A 21352-nucleotide genomic window follows, 5' to 3' on the forward strand; every position below is an offset into this window, starting at 1 on the left:
TCTTTCTTTTTTTTTTTTTTTTTCATTTTTCTGAAGCTGGAAACAGGGAGAGACAGTCAGACAGACTCCCACATGCGCCCGACCAGGATCCACCCGGCACGCCCACCAGGGGCGATGCTCTGCCCACCAGGGGGCGATGCTCTGCCCATCCTGGGCGTCGCCATGTTGCGACCAGAGCCACTCTAGCGCCTGAGGCAGAGGCCACAGAGCCAACCCCAGCGCCCGGGCCATTTTTGCTCCAATGGAGCCTTGGCTGCGGGAGGGGAAGAGAGAGACAGAGAGGAAGGTGCGGCGGAGGGGTGGAGAAGCAAATGGGCGCTTCTCCTGTGTGCCCTGGCCGGGAATCGAACCCGGGTCCTCCGCGCGCTAGGCCGACGCTCTACCGCTGAGCCAACCAGCCAGGGCCAGAATTTATCATTTTCTAACAAGTAAAAATGTTATATTCGCTACAATATCTAGCAGCTGTTATTAAACAATTCAGGGGCACATTCAAAATGGTACTATTAGCCCTGGCCGGTTAGCCCAATGGATAGAGTTAGCTCCACGTGCAGATGTTGTCAGTTCAATCCCCAGTCAGGGCACATGAGAAGCAAACATCTGCTTCCTCTCCCTCTTCCCCTTCTTTCTCTCTTCTCCTTTCATAGCTGGACAGCTCGGCTGATTTGAGCATCAGCTCGAATGGATAGATGCTGGGTGGATCCCCATCAGGGCACATGCAGGAGTTTGTCTATTTCTTCTCCTCTCACTTGGAAAAATAAAAAAGGTACTATAACTGAAGGTTGTTTATTTTATCTGTAAAAGCTCAATATGCCATTCTCTTTACTAATATTTTTAAATCAATGATTTTGAATCAATGATAATTTTTTAGCTGTTTCTTCTAGTATTTGTCTTCAAGTTCTAGTATATTTCTATTGCTTTTTAAAAAAACTTTTTATTGAATCTCTTGATGACATCTGTCAATAAAACTACTTAAGGAGAGATGCCTGGCAGTAAATGCTAACCGGAGAATAAAGAGAAAGAAAAGAATTCGGCTCTCTCACTCCATTTTCGCCGACGCCGTCTCCTCCTGTGCGACCCCTGGATCTCCCCCCCGGGGCTGGACCCCGGCATTTGGCGCCCGAACAGGGACTCACAGGTAATCCCCCCTCGTTGTCTCGGGACGGCTAGGACTCCACTCAGGGTGCTGCAGACCCCCCTGTAAGAAAGACAGGGTGAGGATAGGTGGAGAATTTCAGAACTTATGATTTTGAGAAGTCATGGGCCATACTGAGTCTAAAGAAAGAAGACTCTTTATGAAAGTCATTAAGTATACACTTTCCCAAAAAGGAGTTAATGTCTCCTCTCGACAAGTAGCTCGTTTTATGAAATTCGTACAAAAATGTTCTCCATGGTTTCCAGATGAGGGAACGCTTAGTTTCGAGAAATGGGTTAAAGTTGGAGAAGATTTAAAACTTTATTATGAGCTACACGGACCAGAAAAGGTCCCAGTTGATGCATTTGCTTTATGGAGCTTGATTAAAGATGCCTTAAATCCAGAACATGAGATGCATAAATTCTCTAAGGCAACTGCTCCTCCAAAAGAAGAGACTCCGTTAATTAGAAGTAAAAGGCAGTCTCAAGATAGTACAAATCATGCTATGGCCTCTTTAAAATTAAGTAAACATCAGGATGATAGTGAAAATCATTTATCTCCAACAGATGAGGCTGAATTAGAAGATGAGGCAGCTAAAAATAATAGGGATAATGAGGATTGGAAGTCAAAAACAGTCTTGCCCATATTATATCCCTCCAAGACTGACAAAAAGGATAAAAATAAGGCTATTAAAATGTCTTTGCCTCTACCAGTACAATCACCAGATGTTAATGAAAAGAAAAAATCATCAGAATTAACAGGGTTGCAGAAGGCAATTCAAGCTTCTTGCGACCAAGGGGAAACTGATTTGGCATTATGTTTTCCTGTGGCTGTGGCTGGTGAATTTGATGATGAGGAGGATCCTACATGGGAGCCGCTTCCTTATAAATTATTGAAAGAGTTGAAAATGGCTTGCAGTCAATATGGACCCACCTCTCCTTATACTATGTCTTTGGTGGAAACAGTTTCTCATAATTGGATGACTCCTTATAATTGGGAACAGGTGGCTAAGGCTTGTTTGTCTGGAGGAAATTGTCTCCTTTGGAGAGCTGAATATGAGGAGCAAGCTAAACAGCAGGCAGTTGGGAATCGGAGGACTCATGATCCTGTGATTGGAGGAATGATTGCGGGAGAGGGAGAGTTTGCTGATGTTAGTGAACAGTTAAAACTTTCTAAACCGGCTTTGGTGCAGGGGAATGGTTGTGCTGTATCAGCTTGGAGAAAGTAGCCGGCTTCGTCTGGTGGAAATGTTACTGTGGTAGGAGTAAAACAGAGAGGTGATGAACCTTGTGAGGAGTTTGTTGCTCGGTTGATTCAAGCAGTGAGAGGAGTTGTTTCGGATGAGGCGGCAGGAGATATTATAATTAAACAGTTGGCTTATGAAGATGCTGATTCCACTTGCCAGGCCATGTTGCGGTCAGTGAGGAGAGAAGAAACAATGGGGGATTTCATCAAAGCCTGTCAGGATGTAAGTCCTGCTTTTGTTCAGGGAGTAACTATTGCTGCAGCTTTGAAAGGAGAAACGTATCCTCAATTTATTAAGACTATGTATCAAGAAAAAATGCCTTCTGTTAATGAGGCTTCCTCTGAGGGAAGTCTTGCTTGCTTTACTTGTAGCCAAACAGGCCACTTTAGCCGACGATGCCCTGGCAAGAGTGGGCGAGCGGGCCCAGGAGTGCAAGGGACAGCTCCCATAATTAATAATGCTAATAATAATGTCCCATTGCCTAAGACTTTGTGTCCACGCTGTCAGAAAGGATATCATTGGGCAAAGCTGTGCCGTTCTAAATTTCACAAAAACGGACAGCCATTAGGACCAAATTTAGAAATAAAATGGCAGCCCCCACAAAATCAAAATCTAGCAAGCAATCCAAGTAGTAATCAGGGAAACTGGCAAGGGGGCCAGCCTCAGGTTGGGGCCAGCCTGAATCCATTTGTCAACTCAGGTCTGTCTCAGATCTCAACCGGGCCTCCCGCGTGGCAGGCGAGAATTCTACCGCTGAGCCACCCATGCCTCCATGCAAAATATGAGAAACAAGCCTCTTGTGGGGGTTGAAATGGAGGGATTTTGGCTGCCAGTTGTAGCAGCTATTAGAATTTAAGAATAATTAGAGACTGAGATGAGTTTTAAAGTTGTGTTATTATCTGATTTTCTTTAGTAAATAGAAGGACTTAAGAGTTTGGAAAAATTACAGTTTTTTCTGTTCTCCTCTTTCTCTCAACTCATTTTATTTCTTTCCTGTTCTATGCCTGAAAAGAGGGCAAAGGGAACATCTGTTTGAATATGACTAAACAAAATCTCATAAATGGCCGTTCTTGAAACTTTTCAAGAGAGAGTTCTGTTTAGTTTCTATTCAATATGTTCCAATCAAAACTGCCCTGTGTAAAAATCAAGCAGGCCATATTCTAATCTCTAAAATCCCGGGTTTCTCTCTAATTTGTCTGGTTTGTCTACTTTGTCTGATTCTTGTGTTTGGTCTTTGTTTAATGTTGTCTAAATGTGATTTTTTAAGTTCTTGCATGCAAAAATTGAATATGCCGGCTCTAATATTATAAAAATATCATCCCTACAAATTTATAATTTTAATTGAAACAAGCAAAGCGCGCTCATTTAAATTTAAATTTAAATAGAATGAAATATAAATCCTAAAGACTTGTTAATTTTGACTAAACTGCTTCAAGCTTCAGGCTGCTTGCTGCCGCTGCAGAGCATGAAGCAGAGTAGATTTGCCTAACAAAGGTGTAGATTTTTTAATATAGAAAAATAATAAAAGTCACTAGAGTTTTCCAGCTTTAATGTGTTCTTTAAATTGCCTGTTAATTAATGAAATGTATTTATGAATATAAAAAAACTCATATACTGGAACTCCTGGAAATCTTCTTTATCATGCTTCTTACTTTAAAAAATTTCTTTTAAATGCTTATATACAGGATTATTCAACAGCTGAGAGATGCTGGAGTCCTACAGGAAATGCTGAACCTGTTTCTCCTGCAAACTTTTACCCTCTTTTGTTTAATCCAGCTAATAACGCTGTTTTGTCTTTTTCTAAATAGCTCCAGATATACGAAAATGATTTATATAGGTGAATAAGAACCCTTAAACCCCTCACCAGTTGCGGTGCCTCATGGCTACAGTGTAATTGTTATAGATTTACAGGACTGCTTTTTTACTATACCATTAGCTACACAGGATTGTCGAAGGTTTGCATTTAGTCTGCCATCAGAAAATTTTAAACAACCTTATGAGAAATATCAGTGGAAGGTATTGCCCCAGGGAATGAAAAACAGTCCCATGCTTTGTCAAAAATTTGTGAATCTAAATTCAAATTGCTTTTAGTAATTTTACAGGGCAGGTTTTATTTCATCTTCCTGCTCGCCCACTGCTGCAATTTCTAAAAAGACAATCAGTAATTTATCCCACTAAGACTTCTAGAAATCTGCTGCCCCCTCCCAGCCAGAAGGAGACTCCTGTGCCACCCGCATCACCAGTGACTTTCCAGCAAAGGCCATCAAGGAACTCTCTGTATAATCCTGTTACTCGAGTGATGCAGCGATTGTCACTACAGGAAGCTAAACGACCTCCCTATCGTGGCCAATGGAAGGCTCGCTTTACTGGAACTGTCAACCCACCAACCTGGAACCAGTTGAAGGCATTGACTGTGAGGGCTGATTTAATTTGTCATCGACAAAACATACATCGTAACCCTGCTAATATGTTTATTGCTATGCTAGCTGTACTTTCAATTCAGGTACTTAATGTTGAAGCTATTGGACAAAACAAATCTTATTGGGCTTATATTCCAAATCCACCATTAGTTAAGCCTGTTACTTGGGGAGAAAATGATATACCTGTGTTTAATAATCATACTAAGTTTTTGAAAGAAAAAAAAAACTACTTAAGTTTCAAGTGTATAATTCTACAATATATCATTTGCATATTGCACTGTGCATTCACCACATCAAGTCAAGCTTCCTTCCATCACCATCCACCCCCAGCTTACCCTCCCCGACCTTCCCAGGCTCACCTTCTCACCTTTCCCTCTTGCAATGCTGTGTCTGTGAGGTGTTTTTTTTTTCTTAATCCTTCTTCACCCAGCCCCCCTATTTTATGACTTCTCAATTTTAAATAGTTATCTATACACTACTATCATGGTAGTTGATGTTTAAGATCTCTTGCGCCAGCACCACCCATTTCTCCCCTCTCATCTTCAAAATATAGTCAGTGTTACAACTGATCAAATCAGCAGTTAGTGATTGCATTTGAAGAGTTCAGAACACACTAGCCCAAAATATGCTGCTTTGACATATTGACTATTTTGAGTTAAAGACACTTGAAAAATAGCAGCTATAATAAGGACGTTCTGGTTTTCCTTTAAAAAAAAAAAAAAGGAGATGAAATTCCCATATGAAAGATGTCCTCCCTATATCAGAAGGAGACATCCTTATCACCAAGGACATGAAGTCAAGGCCAAGATAAATCTGCACAAAATTTATTTACCATATTTCCCCATGTATAAGACGCTCCCATTTATAAGATGCACCTTAACTATAGGTCTCGAAATTTGAAAAAACGTGTATTACATAAATTATTGAACTCATTTTATTCATCATAAAATTCATACAACTTCTCATCCACACGAAAAAGCAGGAAATGCAAGTAAAAAAAAATCTACAACCACTGTATAAGACACACCCAGTTTTTAGACTCCAAATTTTTAGGAAAATGGTGCATCTTATACATGGGAAAATACAGTAACTAACTTTATCTTCCTATTTATTACCCCAGCCAAAACCCTTTTGCCTAAACACATTTTCACAATGTATTGTTCTTTGTCCAATTCCACATGTAAGCATTCAACTCTGCTTCTTTGGATTTTCATTTTTCTTGTGAAGACTCCCACATACATGTAAATATATATAAAATTAAAACTTATATGCATTTCTCCCATTAATCTGTCTCTGTCAGTTTAAATCATAGCCAAAGACCCTAAGTCTTTGGCTAAGAGGAGAAATTATTCCTTCCCTATAGTCAAGCATTATTCTGATTCTATGATTCACAGCTGGGCTATATATTTTTTCATATTTTTAAATTTTTTTCTACAGTTACTAATGACTCAAAATAAATTTAATAGGAAGCACCATACCAGAAACTTAACATGTCATCATTACACACTGAAATTAGTTGTGATTGGGGCAAATCAATTTTACTCAAATCAGTTTTCTCATGTCTAAAACGGGTAATATTTGTGTCTCCCTCACACGATGCTTGGAAGAAATATAGTAAGATTAAGATAAAAGAGCTTGACCAGGCATGGCACAGTGGATAGAGCACTGGACTGGGACTCAGAGGACCCAGGTTCAAAACCTCAAGGTTGCCACCTGGAGCACAGGGTCAATGGCTTGAGTGTGGGATCATAGATATGATCCCATGGTTACTAGCTTGAGCCCAAGGTTGCTGGCTTGAGCAAGGAGTCACTCACTCTGTTGTAGCCCCCCCGGTTCAGGCACATGAGAAAGCAATCAATGAACAACTAAGGAGCTGCCACGAAGAATTGATGCTTCTCATCTCTCTCCCTTCCTGTCTGTCTGTCCCTATCTGTCCCTCTCTCTGTATCTCTCTCTGTCTCACATACAAAAAAAAAGAGTAAAAGAATATGATAAAGAAGATGTATTACAGAATTGTACACCTGAAACCTGTATAATTTATTAACCAATGTCACCCCAAAAATTCAATTTAAAAAATTTGAGAGAGAAAGAGATGAGAAGCATCAACTCATAGCTGTGTCACTTTAGTTGTCCGTTGATTGCTTCTCATAGATGCCTTGACAGGGGGAGGAAGGCGGCTCAAGGCAAGCCAGTCATCCTCTGCTCAAGCCAGTGAGTGACCTTGGGGACACGTTGACGAGCCTGCACTCAAGCCTGCGACCTCAGGGTTTCCGAAATGGGACCTCAGTGTCCCAGGTCAAAGTTCTATCCACTGTGCCACCACTGGCCAGGCTCAGTAAAACGTTTTTAAGAAAGAATATGAGAGTAAATGTGAAAGCCATTTATAATCTTTAAGTGTGAAAGAAAAATAAAGCAAAATAATTATTACACCAGGGAATTTCCACTATTTTTGACCCTAAAAACAGGGTTCTAGTCTTCATTACTCTCCTAATTGACTCAAGGCAAATCTTTTCATTTATGGGGTGCCTTTACTAATTGGTAATGTGGACATATCAGTTTATGAATAATTATGATATGTTTATACTACTAACACAATTTATTTGAATATATAACAATCTGTAAACTAAGAAATTTGTACTGCTAGAGAATATCCAATTATCTACCAGCTCTAATTTTATTTTATTTTTCTAAATGAGACATTAATTACATTCAAAGCTAGCTGCTATCCCCAGAGATATAGCACAGTAGAAATATCCAAGTAGGACGCTGGAGTAACTGGTTTCCTGAAAACACAGGAGACTGTAAGGTGGTAATAATGCACTATATGGTAGAGCTATTAACAAAATCAGAGTTAGAAAACAATCCAAAATTAATATGATTAATTAAATGTTGGTTGAGGATACTTTGGTCACTATATGAAATCTATGCATAACGGCAAAACTTTGCACATGCAATTACTTACTTTCTCCGGCTTTTCTAGTTGAGTGTGGCACCGGGTTCCTGGGGTTCCCAGCGTGCTTTGCGCTGCTCTTGGCGGGAAAGCTGACCTCAACTCAGGGTCAAAGTGGTACTGTCGCACTTCCCCGGGAAACCGTTGAAAGAAGGCGCATGCGCATTGGACAAAGCGCGTGCTTACTGGCGCAGCTCTACAGGTCGCTCGCGCCTGGCCGTCAGGTGTTCTGTAATTATGTTTTTGCCTTTTTGTCTTTCTTAATTTCATTATTATAACTATTTGCTTTTAAATCTACTTGTCTGTCACCTTCCACCTACTTTTAAGTTTCTTAGAGTCTGAATGGCGAGACATTTGGGGGGAAATGTATGCCTACTTATTTTCAAGAGAGGTTTTGAAAGTACGTTAACTCTGGTGTCTTGTCTAGGCTTCTAAAAGATAAATTTAAATATTTATAGTAAATAGGTTCTTCTGTGCACTCTTGTAGTTGGATTGTCTGATTAAGAAAGATGAAGTCTGAGCCCCGGCAGGCTAGCTCCGATGGTCGGAGCGGCCGGACGCACAGAGGTGGCGGGTTCGATTCCAGTTATGGCGCAGACTGGACAAACGATGCTTCTGTCCTTCTCGCTGTCGTCCTTCCTGTCTCTCTAAAATCAATAAATCAATTAAAAGAAAGAAAAATAAAATGGGGACCAAAAAATTGGGAACATCAAAATAACAAAGTCATAATTGAGCAATCAGAATCAGTAAAAAAAGAAAGTCTAGAATAGATATACTTTTTATGGTCGTTCCACAGAGTAGGGCAATATGTTCTGTCCAGAGCCATGCCAAAGTTCAGTGAAGTTACCTAATGCAGTTATTTTGAATCTACAAATTTAAAACAAAAATTAGATTATTTTAAAGGGTTAGATGGGCAGTTTTTTTATTACCTAATACCTACATGTACAATGTTATCAATGCTTGAATACTGTGAAGTGAAGAAAAATAGAATATCATGGGTTTTTTTAGAAAAAGTGTTTTCAAGAGCTTTCTTCATACCTGTTTATCTGAGGCTTGCTAGAAAGGACCTAAAATTAGGACCTTGTTCAAAAGAATTATATGGCAAAATGAATGTTTTTGAAGATTCCACTTTAAGTAAAGGAATCCTCTCATTTAATCATGTATGATTGTTTCTGCCTTTACATGTAGTAAACTAGAATATCAGGGATAAAAATAAGGTCTGTTGTTAAAGCTCATATTTGTATCACAAGGTTGAATGAAAGAAAATACTTCATCAGAAGATGGCCACCACTCAATTGCAGAAAAGTTCAGTGGTATGATTTCTTATATTTGAATATATTTTAATTTAGCTAATTTTATTGTTTCTTGAAGTCTCAATGATTTTTTTATTTGAAACTGTGTGACTCTTAACTTTTGCTAAACTATTTTGAATTAATGGAGAATTCTATGGGATGTTTGATGTATTGCCTTTAATGGCTGGTTCAGGTTCAATTTACATTAGTTATTAGTAAATGATGTTCTGTTGCTTTGATGAAATTATCATTCATAGCAGTTCACTCCTAGAAAGTGAATGTTACACTCTACTCCAAAGACAAAGATAAAATTGTCACATTTGCACAGATCTTGCATTACACTGTGTTGTCTATCTAGTTATTATGCATTTAGAGACAGTTAACCTGCAAAGGGATTTTTAACGTGATTGTTAAGCACTTTCTACATATTACCTTGAGGCTGCTACCCTGGAAACACCCTCACATTTTAGGAGCCACACTGACTTCCTGGGGATTACCAACCTCTATGGTTAGGAATTCTTTGGGAGAGTACTGTGATTTTGCAAAATTAGGTCTACTACAAGTTCAGGAAGACTTTGTTTTTAATAAATCTAAATAAAATGTTTTAATTTCCCTTCAATTTAGAGTGCATTGATATTTCCTAGTAAGATATCAACTGAGCATCAGTCTTTGCTGTTAGTGAAGAGGCTCCTAGCAGTTTCAGTATCCTGCATAACATATTTGAGAGGAATATTTCCAGAATGTGCTTATGGATCAAGATATCTAGATGGTAATATAATGTTAATTTTAAAACTTTCTTTAAACATAGTTATTTTTATATTGGCTTGCTCTAATACTGTAATTTTTGACTTAGAGATTTTGGGGGGGATTAAATTACGACTTGAATTTTTTTATTTTTTTTCCTTTTTTTTTTTACAGAGACAGAGAATCAGAGAGAGGGATAGATAGGGACAGACAGACAGGAACGGAGAGAGATGAGAAGCATCAATCATCAGTTTTTTCGTTGTGGCACTTTAGTTCATTGCTTTCTCATATGTGCCTTGACCATGGGGCTACAGCAGACTGAGTAACCCCTTCTCGAGCCAGCGACCTTGGGTCCAAGCTGGTGAGCTTTGCTCAAACCAGATGAGCCCACGCTCAAGCTGGCAACCTCGGGGTCTCGAACCTGGGTCCTCCAATCCCAGTCCGACGCTCTATCCACTGTGCCACCGCTTGGTCAGACACAACTGTATTGAATATAATTTAAATATCTGACAATTCACTTATTTAAATTTTATAATTTAGTGATTTTTAGTTTATTTGGAGAGTTATACAATTATCACTACTGTCAATTTTAGAATATTTTCATCCCTGTAAAAGAAACTCCATATCCATTAAATCACTCTCACTTCCCTCAACCTCCCCAGGCCTAAGCAACCACCAATCTGTTTTCTGTCTCTAGGGATTTTTCTATTCTGGACTTTTCATATAAATGTAATCATACAATATGTGGCCCTTTGTGAATAGCTTATTTCTCTTAACATAATGTTTTCAGGGTTCCTCCATATTGTAGCATGGATTAGTACTTTATTCTTTTCTTATTGCTGAATATTCTATGGACATATCACAGTTACCCTGCTCACAAAAATTAGAGGATCGAGGAACATGCACATACTCAAGTACTTTCAGCCTTTTGTATAATGCATTTTCACCAGTGAAGTAAAAGTTGGTTTTGCATCTCATTTGCATAATCATCTTTCTTTGACTTGTCATTTGCTTTTCTGATGTCCTTGTTTAATTTAAAAAAATCAAATTTTTTTATCACTTCATATTCATTTTGAAGTATCCCCTAATTTTTGTGAGCAGTATATTCATCCATTCATCAATTGATGAACATTTGGGTTGCTTCCACTTTGGGACTATTATAAATAATGCCACATTTGTGCACAAATTTTTGTGTGGACATCTAAATGGTTTTTAAAAAACATATGCAATATCTTTGAAAGCACTTAATCATAATTTTTTTCTGTTTCTCAAGTATAATTTCACCTGGTATTACTCTTACAATGAAGTAAATAGATAGAAATACTGTATTTAAGCCCTGGCCGGTTAGCTTAGTCGGTTTAGAGCGCCAACCCAAAATAAGGTTGTGGGTTCGATCCCCTGTCAGGGCACACATGGGAAGCAACCAAAAAATGCATGACTAAATGAAACAACAAATGCTTCCCTCCCCCCCCTTCCTCTCTCTCTAAAAATCAATAAAAATTTAGCTCTGGCCGGATAACTTTGTTAGTTGGAGTGCCTCCTGGAGCGCGGAGGTTACCAGTTCCATTCCCGGTCAGGCCACGTACAGGAGCAGCCCAATGTTCCTGTCTCTCTCCCTGCCTCACTCAAAAAAACCAAACAAACTTTATAGCTTTGTACAGTGGGAGTGTATGTTCTTGTGTAAAAATAATACAGCCAGTTTATACTATATTAATAACTTACTGCCCAGCACATAATATGTACATAATATTGTGCCTAATATTGTGTATGATATCTTGTCACTTACTTTACAGGCCTATGAGTTAGATATTATCCCTGTTTTTCTGATAAGAACCTAAGACTGAGCAATCTTCTCAGTCCTTTCCACTGTGTTGCATGTTGCTTCTTTGCAGGGCTCTAACCAGCTTCTTGGCTTTTACAAGTATTTTACTGGGATAAGGATCCATAGCAAATTTTCTAAGACTCTTGGTCAACAATGACATAAAAACATGTCCAAGTATTCCATTGTGCTTTTATTTATTTATTTATTTATTTTTTGTATTTTTCCGAAGCTGGAAATGGGAGAGACAGTCAGACAGACTCCCGCATGCGCCCGACCGGGATCCACCCAGCACGCCCACCAGAGGCGATGCTCTGCCCACCAGGGGACGATGCTCTGCCCCTCCGGGGCGTCGCTCTGTCGCGACCAGAGCCACTCTAGCACCTGGGGCAGAGGCCAAGGAGCCATCCCCAGCGCCCAGGCCATCTCTGCTCCAATGGAGCCTTGCTGCAGGAGGAGAAGAGAGAGACAGAGAGGAAGGAGAGGGGGCGGGGTGGAGAAGCAGATGGGTGCTTCTCCTGTGTGCCCTGGCCGGGAATCGAACCCGGGACCCCTGCACGCCAGGCCGATGCCCTACCACTGAGCCAGCCAGCCAGGGCCTCCATTGCTTTTAAAAATGGAAATTTTCACCCTGGCTGTTTGGCTCAGTAGTAGAGCATCAGCCTGGTATGTGGATGTCCCGAGTTTGTTTCCCGGTCAGGGCACACAGAACAAATGACCATCTGCTTCTCCACCTCTTCCCCGCCTCCATCTGCCCACAGCCATGGCTCAATTGGTGAGAGTGCATCGACTTGAGCACTGAGTATGGCTCAGTGGAGCCTCCATTTTAGGTGCTAAAAATAACTTGGTTGCAAACATGATCCCAGATGGGCAAAGCATTGGGCCCAGACAGGAGTTGCTGGGTGGATCCCCTTTGGGGCGCATGTGGGAGTCTTTATCTCCCCTCCTCTCACTTAGAAAAAGAAAGATTTTTTTCTACCTATCAATATGCACCCTAATCATTATAATGCCATTTTATAATAAGTATAAAAATATTATTTGTTTTCATATAATATTTCTTTAGTTATATCAATACTGATTGATCATCTAGAAGTTCATTGACATTAATAGTGTACACAGATGAAGACATTATCTTCATTTCAAATTTCTCATTGTTTACTAATCTTAGTGGCTCTATATTTATAATTTTTTGTTTAGATCTTTGTGTCAAAATTCTAAGAGAAGATAAAAATTGTCCAGGATCTACACAGTTAGTGAAGTGGTAAGTAAAATGCCTAACTATAGAATAATATTTTTTATTAAGTCATATTTTTTGTACCTTGGATGCCTTTCAGTGTTTAACCCAGTTTTAGTGATTCCTCCTTTATGGATACCATTTTTGCAAGTCTTTGGATTTTTGCATTAATATTTTCCTTTATTTTATGCTCCATGTGAGTTGGCTTTATTTTCCTATTGTTGTTCCTTGCAAAAACTCGCTGTCAGATATTTTATGTCTTCCCTTCCATCCATATCAACATTTTATATTTCTGCCACATTGTTTTATTTTATTATTTTACACTAGTTAAGAAGGGACCTTTAACAAGAAAATTTTTTATTAGTTAGTCATGAGATAATATGGAGTTTCTGGAAATGCACCCAATCTAAAAATCAATCCTTGATTATTTTTTAGGATGCTAGGATGCTATGATGCTTTACAGAAAAAATATGTAAGTCAGTATCTCTTTATCCTTTTTTCCCCACAGTTTATTTTACAAATGTAATAGCAATTACCATGTAGTAAAACATTAATTTAAACTGACTTGGGCATAGACCAGTTCAAATTACTGACAATCTAAACATTTGAATATTTTGAAGACTAATATTCAATTTATTTAAAGCTAATAGAATTAATACTTAACAGATTTAGCCAAGACAATTTTGGTTAATTGTTAACACTCATTAGTATTAGTAACACATTAATTTACAAAAACAATAAATTAAAGTCTTTAAATAGTCTTCATTATTTCACATGCTTTCTATAATCTTATTTATACTATTAATTTAAGTTCAATAAACTGTTTCTTCATGAACTTTCAAAAATAAATTTCCGCCTGACCAGGTGGTGGCGCAGTGGATAGAGCGTCGGACTGGGATGCGGAGGACCCAGGTTCGAGACCCCGAGGTCACCAGCTTGAGCGTGGGCTCATCTGGTTTGAGCAAAAACTCACCAGCTTGAACCCAAGGTCGCTGGCTCCAGCAAGGGGCTACTCAGTCTGCTGAAGGCCCGCGGTCAAGGCACATATGAGAAAGCAATCAATGAACAACTAAGGTGTAGCAACGTGCAATGAAAAACTAATGATTGATGCTTCTCATCTCTCTCCATTCCTGTCTGTCTGTCCCTGTCTATCCCTCTCTATGACTCACTCTCTGTCTCTGTAAAATAAATAAATAAATAAATAAATAAATAAATAAATAAATTTCCATGTAGCCTAAGTTATATAATCACAAATTCTGAATTAGTGAAATTTTAATTAAGGTTTTACTACAGACCATAAGCCATTTTGTATATTTATCCTATGTTTATATCGATATTTATATAAAGAAGTCAAATGAAGTTGTGAAAAAGATAAAACTTTATGTATGGTCACTAACCTCCCTCTCCCTCAATGCATTAAATATTTTATGTTGATTAAATATTGATTTCCTGCTATGTGCTAGGCACATATTCTAGGTAGGAGCTGGGTAAACTAACAGTGGTCAAAAAAGATAAAGAGGGCCTGACTTGTGATGGTGCAGTGGAGAAAGCATCGACCTGGAATGCTAAGGTCACCAGTTTGAACCCCTGGGCTTACCTGGTCAAGGCACATACAAGAAGCAAGTTGATGCTTCCTGCCCCTCTCCATCCTTTCTCTCTCTTTCTCTGTCTTCTATATAAAGTCAATCAATAAAAAAATCTTTAAAGATTTTTTTTAAAAAAAGATAAAGAGTGTCTCTCCTCTTAGGGAGGAGACAGTCAATAAAACAAGCCAGTCAGATAATTTACAATAGTGTTAAATGCCATTAAAATATTTAGAAAAAGTATGTGGTAATGGAAAGGTGGTTAACTTTAGATGGGGAGCTACTATGAGGAGGTAACATTTAAGCTGAGACTTGAATGTAAATAAACCAGGCATTGATTTTGAGTAGAGAATATTTCTAGCAGAGCAGCAAATGCAGTTGGAGGGGAATTTTGGAGAGTTCAAGAGGCAAAAGCCGGTATGACTAGAGTGCAATGAACAGTAAGGGAGAGGGGCATAAGATAGGTCTGGGGAGATAGGCAGGGCCAGAGCATTCATGGCTGTGCAGGTAAGGAGTTTGGATTTTACTTTAGAAGCAAATACAAGTCATTTGAAGGTTTTGAGTAGAAATGTAATGTTATTAGATTTATATTTTGAATTAAAAGAAAGATTACTCTGGCTGCTGTTTAGAGAATATACTATAGAGGAAGAACTAGATTGGATTAAGGAGAATAGCATTTTATTACAGCAGTCCTGTTAAAAACAAAACAAAACTGGCTTTGGCCAGTTTGCTCAGTAGAAAGAGTATTGGCCCAGCATTTGGATGTCCAGGGTTCAGTCCTGGTCAGGGCACAGATAGTGTTTCTCTCCTCCTTCTAACCCCCTTCTGTCTCTTTTTCTATCTTGCAGCCAGTGCTCAACTGATTTGAATGTTGGCCTCAGGCGCTGAGGATAGCTCAGTTGATTCGAGCATTGGCCCCAGATGGGGTTTCCCAGGTGGATCCAGTTGGGCACATGCAGGAATCTCCCCTCCTCTCTATCTCCCCTCCTCTCACTTAAGAAAACAACAGCAAAAACTGGTGTCTTAGACCAGGATGGCAGAGGAAGAGAAAAAGAACTGATTGGACTTATTGGTGGATTGGTTCTAGACAGTGGTGGGATTCAAATAATTTAACAACAGGTTCTCTGCCCTAATGACCGTTTTAAGTAGTATAAAGAAAGATATACCAAAAGGTAGTTTATTATTTCATGAATTTAATACTTAAATAATAACAGTAAAAGAGGTACACAAAACTAGATAAGAGTTTGAAAATATTAATTAAAAAAACATTAAAAAAATACCTGACAAAAAACAATAAAACTGTTATTAAAATATTTCCATATTGCTTCTTGATTGGCATCCTCACTTGCAATTTTTTCACTTATGGAGGAATGAACGTTACTATGGGCGCTTAGAATAAATACGCTATTGGTGCAGGTGAACATTGTAAAAGAGTAAGGAATGTAAATTTGTGATTTCCACATTGGGCAGCTGCCCAAGCACTCACCTTAGAGAGAATTCTGATTACAAGTGCCATTTTAACAACTGGTTTGCCAAACTCAAAAAATTAGGTATCAGTTCTGCTGAACCAGTACAGACTGACTGAATCCCACGACTGGTTCTGGAATATAAGCAAAAGATCCAAATCAAGATGACTTGTATTCTTTGACAGGTTAGTTGAGTGAATGATTTCCTGCGATTCTTCTGTGGTCTCCAAAGGTTCTTTCCTTTATTAAATGAGCAGGGCTCTGAACTCTACTTTTTCTCCTTTCAAAATCAGTTTTTATGTTGGTAGAGTTTAATGTGTTCTTTCACAATATATATCTTCCGTATAGTTGGCAGTACTGCCCCTGTTTGCTTAAACAAATAATGAATTTCAACCTTCACTAAGTCAATTAGAAATAGATATTTTGGGGTATAGAAAAAGATATCTAAGGTATATATTGCTTTATATGCATCATATGAAGTCTGTTTTCTGCATGATTATTTTTTTCTTTTTTTTTTCTTTTTCAGAGACAGAGAGAGAGTCAGAGAGAGGGGATAGATAGGGACAGACAGGAACAGAGAGAGATGAGAAGCATTAATCATCAGTTTTTTGTTGCGATACCTTAGTTGTTCATTATTTGCTTTCTCATATGTGCCTTGACCAGGGGCTACAGCAGACCAAGTAATCCCTTGCTTGAGCCAGCGACCTTGGGTCCAAAGCTGGTGAGCTTTGCTCAAACCAGATGAGTCCGCGCTCGAGCTGGCGACTTCGGGGCTTTGAACCTGGGTCCCCTGCATCCCAGTCCGACGCTCTATCCACTTTGCCACCTCCTGGACAGGCTGCGTGATTATTTCTTATTAGGAGTAAATGTTGAAATAAGACAGAATTCTTATGTACCATCAAGAAAAAATATTTTAACAATAAAAGTAATATTTTTGTTCTTTGCTTTATTTCAGCTAAGGATGGTTGTTCTAGCTGTAAGTATATTTAAATTATATGTTCTTTTTAAAAGACTCTCAAATTCAGCCTTGCTTAATTAAATAATACTAAAACCGTCAATTTATTATGTTTGTTTATTCAAATAACTGAAAAAAAAAACTAATAACTGGAAAAAGGTACCAGCAGCTAATATTTTGGGGATTGTTTTATATTTTATTTTGATGAGTTCATATAATAGTTTAGTCTAAACAACTAATTTAGTTCTCCTTGAATACTTAACCCTTGTATAATTTAATTGTAAATTATTTTTAAATAGGTATACACCAACCCAGAAGACCCTCAGGTAAGTATGCTTAAGTTAGTAAAGTAACAATGCCTCTAGTATCTAAGAATAACTTAACCTTTCTTTCTTTCTCTCTCTCTCCCTCTCCGTTTCCTTTCCCCCCTCTCTAAAATCAATTAAAAACTTAAAAATAATTTATAATATAATATCTCATGCTTTAAATTGTGCTTTAATTCGTGCATTTTCACATTTTTTCACTTTTGAACCTCAAAGACATTTTTTAGGTAAGACAGGGTTTGTATTGTTCTCTTTAAATAAATTAATACACTTACTGCAAGACAGATTATGTGATTGATAGTAGGCCAGAAAGCCACAGACTGTTAAAAATAACCTCAATCTCTTGACTTCTGGTTCTTTACAATATTATTTTTATAAGATTACAAAAGGGGTTGAATTTGAGAAAAATAAAGAGCCCTAACCTGTGGTGCGCAGTGGATAAAGCATTGAGCTGGAATGCTGAGGTTGCATGGTTTGAAAACATGGGCTTGCCTGGTCAAGGCACATAGGAGAAGCAATTACTATGAGTTGGTGCTTCCCGTTGTCTTCCCTACCCTGCCCCCCCCTTCTTAAAAAGAAAAAGAATTCCTCCTTAAACTTTAAATATACATCCCAGTCCAGTCATATCCATCAGTTCATCTGACAATTCAAACAGAGATTATAAGAAAAGAAAAACCAGAAGACAGGAAACTAAGGGGGAGAAATCTATTGAGTGCTTAGTATTATTAGGTTCTGTTCTTTGGGGCTTTCTACCTGTTGTCTCATTGATTCATCACAATCTTTGTGAGGAAACTATCATCTTGCCTGTGTTCACAATGGCAGAACCAGAATTTGAACCTGAGAAGTTCAGTTTATGATCTGGGTACATTACATTCTAGCTGTTATAATACAGTGTTTCATTCAGTCATAAAGACGCAGATTTTTAAAAAGAAAGAACTGATCCCTATCCTTATGGAGCACTGAAATGCAAAGAACAGAGTAAAAGTATTAGAGCTTCAAGAGTACTGGGAATGTGTCTTTTCTATGATGCTCATGCCTTAATATATATCTATGGTAGCAAATTAATGCTTAATATATGTTCATGGTAACAAAAAAATCAGATGGGCAATAGCTATGAATTAGTTGATTGTTCAGAAACTAACTTCAGAAAAATGTTCATTTATTTTAAGGTATTTTATGGTAGCATGTTTTTTATTTCAATAAAAGAGAAACTGCTGATGAACTAATATTGAATGCTTGGTGTGCCAGACACTTTATTAAGGGCTCTGTGTAAATTATTTCATATGATAAATATTCAAAACCACCAATGAGATAGGTACTATTTTCAACACACCCCCCCTTCATTAGCTGGGGAAACTGAGACTTGCTTGTGGTTACAGTATGGCAAGGATTTAAGCCCTGTATTTTGTCATTCTGCTAAAGCAGGGGTAGTCAACCTTTTTATACCTACCACCCACTTTTGTATCTCTGTTAGTAGTAAAATTTTCTAACCACCCACTGATTTCACAGTAATGGTGATTTATAAAGTAGGGAAGTAACTTTACTTTATAAAATTTATAAAGCAGAGTTACAGCAAGTTAAAGCATATAATAATAATTACTTACCAAGTACTTTTTTTTTAATTTTTTTATTTTTTACAGAGACAGAATGAGTCAGAGAGAGGGATAGACAGGGACAGACAGGAACGGAGAGAGATGAGAAGCATCAATCATCAGTCTTTCATTGCGCCTTGCAACACCTTAGTTGTTCATTGATTGCTCTCATATGTGCCTTGACCGTGGGCCTTCAGCAGACCGAGTAACCCCTTGCTAGAGCCAGTGACCTTGGGTTCAAGCTGGTGGGCTCTTGCTCAAACCAGATGAGCCCACGCTCAAGCTGGCGACCTCAGGGTCTCGAACCTGGGTCCTCTGCATCCCAGTCCGTCGCTCTATCCACTGCGCCACCGCCTGGTCAGGCACTTACCAAGTACTTTATGTCAGATTTTCACTAGGTTTGGCAGAATAAATCTTTATGAAACAACTTACTATAGTTAAATATATCTTTTTATTTATACTTTGGTTGCTCTACTGCTGCCCACCATGAAAGCTGGAACGCCCACTAGTGGGCGATAGGGACCAGGTTGACTATCACTGTGCTAAAAGTAAGCAATACAGTGCCTCACTACCTGCCTGAGGAGTTCCTTCTCATATATCTTACACTGCAATAAGTAAAAGAATAAATTTCTTTTCAAGATTAAAACCCTACCTAAATCCCAAACCATGGGAATCAACTGTTGGAACTTTAATATTTCAGTGGACCTGTAGGGATTAATATGGCAGAAAAATTACTAAGTAAATGTTAAGAGTTATACAAAAACAGTGGATAGCCAGTACTGTTTATTAGATGCATAACTGTAGTGATTTCTGTTTCAGACAATTTCAGAATGTTACCAATTTAAATTCAAGTACACCAAGAATGGACCGACCATGGACTTCATAAGGTATTATTCTATAGTTTTCATTTTTTTTATGATAGATTACCATTTATTTAATTTTAATACTAAACTTCAGGATTAATTTTGAGACTCTTCAAACATCCCCAATTAACTATCAAGGTTTGGCGGTACCAAATATTCTTAGAGTAGCTACAAGCCCAGATTCTGTGGCTAATTATATGTTATTTTAATTGTGAAACAGAGCCAAGGAATAGCACAGCTATTATATGCTTGAGTGAGTATAGATATAATTAAAATCAACAATTTATTTCCTTTAAACATCTTATATAAAATGCATATTAATTTAATTTATATAAAATTAAGTCACTAGTTTATAATAATGATATTAACAGTGATACATTTTTTATAACAATGGCATTAAAACACATTTTATGGTACGTTTCAACTTAACAACTTAATGCTATAGTAGAAATAAGAATCACAAATAGTAAAATGTATATCTATATTACTAGATGTTACAGGTATCATAAAATAATGTGTAATTCTCTTCTAGTAAAAACCAAAGCACTGAATCTAGTATGTCATCTGCTGACACCAAGAAAGCAAGTATTCTCCTCATTCGCAAGATTTATGTTCTGATGCAAAACTTGGAACCTTTACCTAATGACGTTTGTTTGACTATGAAACTTTTTTACTATGATGAAGGTACTATTTACAATACATGCTGTTTTAGTTGGTACTTGTTTTATTATTAAACTATTGGTTTTCATTCCAAACATTTTTAAGGACCTAAATTGCTATATATATTTTTTGAAATTAGAAATTTTACATTAATACACTGTATCAATGTTTAAAAAAGAAAGATTTGAAAAAATGGGATTCAAAATATACACAAACTTCTCCAGTGATAATAACATCTATGAGGAGGTTAGAGGGGGGATAGAAGGTGATAAAAGGAGACTTGCCTGACCTCTGGTGGCACAGTGGGATAAAGCGTCAACCTGGAACACTGAGGTTGCCGGTTCGAAACCTTGGGCTTGCCTGGTCAAGGCACATATGGGAGTTGATGCTTCCTGCTTCTCCCCTTTCTCTCTCTCTCTCTCTCTCTCTCTCTCTCCCCCCCCCTCTAAAAATCAATAAATAAAATATTTAAAAAAAAAGACGTGACTTGGGTGGTGAACACAATGCAGTATACAAATGACGTAGTGTAGAATTATACAACTGAAACCTGTATATTTTTATTAACCAATGTCACCCCAATAAATTCAATTAAAAAATTGTTTTTGACAGAGACAGAGAGTCTGACAGAGGAATAGATAGGGACAGATAGGAAGGGAGAGAGAGATGAGAAGCATCAAATTTCGTTGTGGCACTTTAGTTGTTCATTGATTGCTTTCTCATATGTGCCTTGACCAGGGGGCTACAGCAGGACTGAGTAACCCCTTGCTTAAGCCAGCAAGCTTGGGCCCAAGCTGGTGAGCCTTGCTCAAACCAGATGAGCCTGCTCTCAAGTTAGTGACTTTGCGGTTTCAAATCTGGGTCCTCCGCATCCCAGTTCGATGCTTTATCCACTGCGCCACCCCCTGGTCAGGCTCAATAAAAAATTTTTAAAGAAAGATTGGAATAAAATAGGCTTTAAAATATACACAAATTTCTTCAGTGGTAACATATCTATGAGAGGTTGAGTCTTACTCATAATTAAAAAACGAAAGTGAGAAACCATTTTTCACTTAACAGATCAGTAAACTTGTAAA

The 21352-nt window shown here is 38.0% G+C and overlaps 1 protein-coding gene across 1 annotated transcript in view; it reads left to right on the top strand.

Moving 5' to 3' along the window:
• Positions 1-733: 733 nt before the first annotated feature.
• HORMAD1 (HORMA domain containing 1) overlaps positions 734-21352 on the top strand; it is a 34971-nt gene continuing 14352 nt past the window's right edge. The window contains exons 1-9 of the mRNA XM_066264878.1: positions 734-763; positions 8999-9061; positions 9665-9809; positions 12801-12864; positions 13273-13309; positions 16842-16862; positions 17141-17167; positions 19576-19643; positions 20152-20303. Coding sequence (XP_066120975.1) covers positions 9029-9061; positions 9665-9809; positions 12801-12864; positions 13273-13309; positions 16842-16862; positions 17141-17167; positions 19576-19643; positions 20152-20303 — 547 coding nt within the window. The 5' untranslated portion in view covers positions 734-763; positions 8999-9028. The remainder of the gene's footprint in view (positions 764-8998; positions 9062-9664; positions 9810-12800; positions 12865-13272; positions 13310-16841; positions 16863-17140; positions 17168-19575; positions 19644-20151; positions 20304-21352) is intronic.

This window comes from Saccopteryx bilineata, chromosome 3 (assembly GCF_036850765.1).
Source record: "Saccopteryx bilineata isolate mSacBil1 chromosome 3, mSacBil1_pri_phased_curated, whole genome shotgun sequence".
NCBI classification, from domain to species: domain Eukaryota; kingdom Metazoa; phylum Chordata; class Mammalia; order Chiroptera; family Emballonuridae; genus Saccopteryx; species Saccopteryx bilineata.